Source organism: Sinocyclocheilus anshuiensis, unplaced genomic scaffold (genome assembly GCF_001515605.1).
Source record: "Sinocyclocheilus anshuiensis isolate Anshui unplaced genomic scaffold, SAMN03320099.WGS_v1.1 scaffold2417, whole genome shotgun sequence".
NCBI lineage: Eukaryota > Metazoa > Chordata > Actinopteri > Cypriniformes > Cyprinidae > Sinocyclocheilus > Sinocyclocheilus anshuiensis.
Genome location: NW_015552731.1, coordinates 43,457 through 48,099, shown reverse-complemented (window position 1 = coordinate 48,099; position 4,643 = coordinate 43,457). Strand labels below are relative to the sequence as shown.

At 35.5% G+C, this 4,643-nt stretch overlaps 1 protein-coding gene across 1 annotated transcript; it reads right to left on the bottom strand.

Annotated features, from left to right (window-relative positions):
* Positions 1-451: 451 nt before the first annotated feature.
* Positions 452-4,482, bottom strand: LOC107667834 (polyphosphoinositide phosphatase-like). The gene is made up of 4 exons (XM_016459554.1): positions 4,404-4,482; positions 3,599-3,734; positions 3,359-3,525; positions 452-462 (listed from the first exon to the last, which is right to left on the bottom strand). The coding sequence occupies exons 1-4, from the start codon at positions 4,408-4,410 to the stop codon at positions 452-454; spliced, it is 321 nt and encodes a 106-aa protein (XP_016315040.1). The 5' UTR covers positions 4,411-4,482.
* Between the last annotated feature and the right edge of the window lie 161 nt (positions 4,483-4,643).

Here is a 4,643-nt window from a genome sequence, read left to right as displayed (position 1 = left end):
ACACACACACACACACACACACACACACACACAGAGTCTGGTTAGCTATCCTTGTGGGAACATTCCAGAGGCGTAATGGTTCTTCTACTGTACAGACCGTTTATTGTATCGCCCTATACCTAAACCTACCCCATACTTTCTGCATTTTTAGATTTAAAAAAAAATTAATTCTGTATGATTTATAAGCTTGTTTATCCATGGGGACATCAATTTAGGTCCCCACAGTGACACGAGTCCCCATGAGTCTGTGTGTATTCAGGTTTAACTCCCCACCGGGATATAAAAACAGGTACACACACACACACTTGTTTGTTTATGTAAACCATGCTGCGTCGCTGACGGCGAAACCGTTCACAAGGGTGCAATATAATTACAGCACTTGATTGGAATGCGGTGCCTTCGCCAATTAACCAAACGGCAATTACAGCAAATTTCAGGGTTACATTACATTTCACTCATATCCTAAAATCATAACGTTATTATGAGAACATCAAGCAATTTAGACCACAACATGAGCGTTTGTGTGCGCAAACCGAACTCCTGCGAGGCAGCGATGACGCGGTGAGCGTTCAAATGCAGAATTACGGGAAAACAAACCGTGTGACCCAATAACATTCACCATCGACCAATGGGATTCGAGTTTGGAGACGCTGTAACCACGGAGACTAGAACTGGGTTGTTGCTATACCGACACACAGGCCTATAAAAGATCCAATCATGTCAGGAAATATAATAAATGAAACACAATAAACATGGAAAAACTCAACAACGTCATCCAAATGCAGAGTGATTTCAGAAAATCACTTCTTATACAGCAAAACCTGACAATAAGCCACTGCATGCGGCGCATTCGCACGTTTCCTAATCGATTCAGCTCTGCACAGGGCAAATCACATGTGAGATCGGCCATTTATAAATGTAATCATTATAATTCACACAAAGCGGCCCATCAGCACAAAGCCAGATATGAATAATTCATGAAGGAGAGAATGAGAGAATGTCGGTGGAGAATATAATGGCTCACATAGGTCTCTCGCCCGCTCTCTCTCTCTCCAGACCATCATTAACTTATGAAACGTGACACATTAACATCATATTATGTAATACACACATTTCTATAGACGGGTATGTGGGAAAAAAAAATTATGAAAAATCTTTGAAAATCAAATTTTTTTTGCATTACTGTAATGAGAATCTGGAATTTAAATGTGCTTAATCATGAAAAATATAAATAAAAGCAATAAAATAAAATAAATTAGTTAAATATATATGCTAGCGGTCAAAAGTTTGGAATAATTTCATTTGTTATATTTTTGTAAGACGTCTCTTCTGCTCACCAGGGCTGCATGTATTGATAAAAAATACAGCAACAATTGTGAAATATAATTATAATTTAAAACAGCTGTTTTCTATGTGAATATCTGTTAAACTGTAATTTATTTCTGTGATGCGCAGCTGTATTTTCAGCATCATTACTCCAGTCTTCAGTGTCACATGATCTTCAGAAATCATTCTAATATGCTGATTTGCTGCTCAAGAAACATTTCTGATTATCATCAATGTTGAAAACAGTCGTGCTGCACAATATTTCTGTGGAAACCGTGATACATTTTATTTTTCAGGATTCACAGGATTTCTGAAGATCATGTGACACTGAAGACTGGAGTAATGATGCTGGAAATTCAGCTGCGCATCACAGGAATAAATGACAGTTTAACACATATTCACATAGAAAACAGCTATATTAAATTGTAATATTTTTGCATAGTTTTTAACATATTTCGGATCAAATAAATGCTGCCTTGGTCAGCAGAAGAATAAAAATTTAATTATTCCTAATTTTTGACCAGTTGTGTAGTAAAACAAATAAAATTATATATAATTATATATACCATGCCGTACAACCAAGGTTATTTTCGTCAACAAAAACTAAAACTAAGACGAAAACGATTGATGAAAAAACTATTTCGTAAACTGAAATAAAAGAAATCAGCATATTAGAATGATTTCTGAAGATCATGTGACACTGAAGACTGGAGTAATGATGCTGGAAATTCAGCTGCGCATCACAGGAATAAATGACAGTTTAACACATATTCACATAGAAAACAGCTATATTAAATTGTAATATTTTTGCATAGTTTTTAACATATTTCGGATCAAATAAATGCTGCCTTGGTCAGCAGAAGAATAAAAATTTAATTATTCCTAATTTTTGACCAGTTGTGTAGTAAAACAAATAAAATTATATATAATTATATATACCATGCCGTACAACCAAGGTTATTTTCGTCAACAAAAACTAAAACTAAGACGAAAACGATTGATGAAAAAACTATTTCGTAAACTGAAATAAAATAAAAATGTCAAAATAAATGAAAAACTATAACGAAACGAAACTAACAACAGTTATTGAAAAACTAACTGAAATAAAACTATTATCAAAAATAAATAATCATGATTATGGTTAAATAAGACCATCATAACCAAATTAGACTACATTTATTTTCATATGAAATATCTCAACACACATCATTAGATATGACATAATGGAAAGCTCATTTATTCAGCTTTCAGATGATGTATAAATCTACATTTCCAAAAATGAACCCTTATGACTGGTTTTGTGCTCAAGGGTTGTAAGCGCAACTTGTGTAGATTTAAAAAGGCATGACTGCTTAATTTTGGTGTATATTTGTATACTTTTACCATCTAATCAATCTCAGCATGCATTAATTTTGTGTCGCTATAGACGTTTGCCTCACTAAGATTAAATTATGCCTACGTCTTTCTTTGGCCTGTGTTCTGGAAGTGATCCATTAATTCTGCTAAACTTTAGTTAAAACTGAAACTAAACTATATAAAAACTAGTGCTTTTTGCACCCTCAGATTCCAGATTTTCAAATAGTTTAAAATAGATTAAATAGATTTCCAAATATTGTCCTATCCTAACAAACCATACATCAATGGAAAGCTCATTTATTCAGCTTTCAGATGATGTATAAATCTACATTTCCAAAAATGAACCCTTATGACTGGTTTTGTGCTCAAGGGTTACATATTTTTCTTAAATATATATATGCATGTGTGTGTATTTATATATACACAGTACACACACATATACTATGTAAACAAAAACTTTTGTTTTGGATGCGATTAATCGCGATTAACCGTTTCACAGCACTAATAAAAAATAAATAAAAATGTGTTCACAAAATAAAAACTAAAATATTAAATGAAACTAATAAAAACCAAACGATATTAAAATAAAACGAATTAAAAAATTCTAAACTATTATAACCTTGCGTACCACCTTGGACTACAGATGAAAGCAGCATCCAGGTGTTCAGGTGTTTACCTGAGAAGGCGTTGCTATAGTAACGGGAGAGCGTCTGCATGATGTCTTTGGAGTGCTGCGTCCAGGGAGCGATCTTACGGTACGTCTTCACTCGATGCACCAGCTGAGATCCTCCGTACTGTAAAGACAGCGTGTCGCTGTGATCCTCGTACAGCTCCTCGAATAACCTGCACACACATAAACAACATCAGTGCGACAGAAAGAGTGCCTGACTGCTGTAATGCGTGTTTGAGCAAATACCTGACACAGTCTGTGTCGAACTGAAGCTTGGGTTTGTCGGTCATCCCGAGAGCGTAGAGCTGATACGCCAGAGCACATTTACCCACCATGAACTGAGCGGTGTTGGTTCGATCCAGACAGTCCTCAAAACTCCCGTCTGTCAAAACAACACCAAAAATGAAGGATCATGTGACACTGAACTACTAACACCACTATCAGTTAACGTTAAAAACGTCAAAAACGTCTTAATGCTGTATTTGTTTCAGCTTTTGTCTTCTCAAGATGTTAACTGATGGACTGGAGTGCTGTGGATCATTGTGATGTTTTTTTCAGCTGTTTGGTCTCTCATTCTGACGGCACCCATTCACTGCAGAGCATCCATTGCTGAGACACTGATGCAATGCTACATTTCTCCAGATCTGAAGAAGAAACAAACTCATCTACATATTGGATGACTTGAGGGTGAGTAAATCCTAAGCAAATTTTCATTTTTGGGAGACCTGTTCCTTTAATTTAGTGCTCTGATAAACCCCTACGGCAAGCATTTCGGAATATTCGGCAACCTCATTTGCATGTAAAAACAGGTTTGACGGAACAGGGCATTTCTATCACATAAATGTGAATTTAAATGAGTCACATTTGTTATTAAATACATAACATTATTTACACGGTCTTAAGACTGATTAGTTTATTTCTTGCACCTTTAGCGTGTGATGCAGCTGCTGAAACAGACTTTGCTTTTGTGGAATAAAGCTATTATATAATAAAGCTCACATTAAACAAACGGATGTGTTGTTGTAAAGGTCATTTAAATGTGTGCATTTACCTTTCATCAGGACGTAACGTGTGGCAATAAAAGTCAGGTCTATTAACGAAGAATCCCGTCCTCTTCACCACGCTCTCAGTGACGATCCAACACGTTACACAGTTTACTGCAGACGAGACGTCACAAACGTTTTTATTTCAAATAAATGCTGTTCTTTTGAACTTTCTGTTCATCTGTGAATCGTGAAAAATAAAACGTTTCACGGTTTCCACAGAAATATTGTGCAGCACCACTGTTTTC

What these genes read in the sequence shown, in the direction of transcription:
- LOC107667834 (XM_016459554.1), bottom strand. An exon ending in TTCGACACAGACTGTGTCAG is followed by an intron (nt 3,526 to 3,598) that starts GTATTTGCTCAA and finishes ATGTGTGTGCAG; the next exon opens with GTTATTCGAGGAGCTGTACG.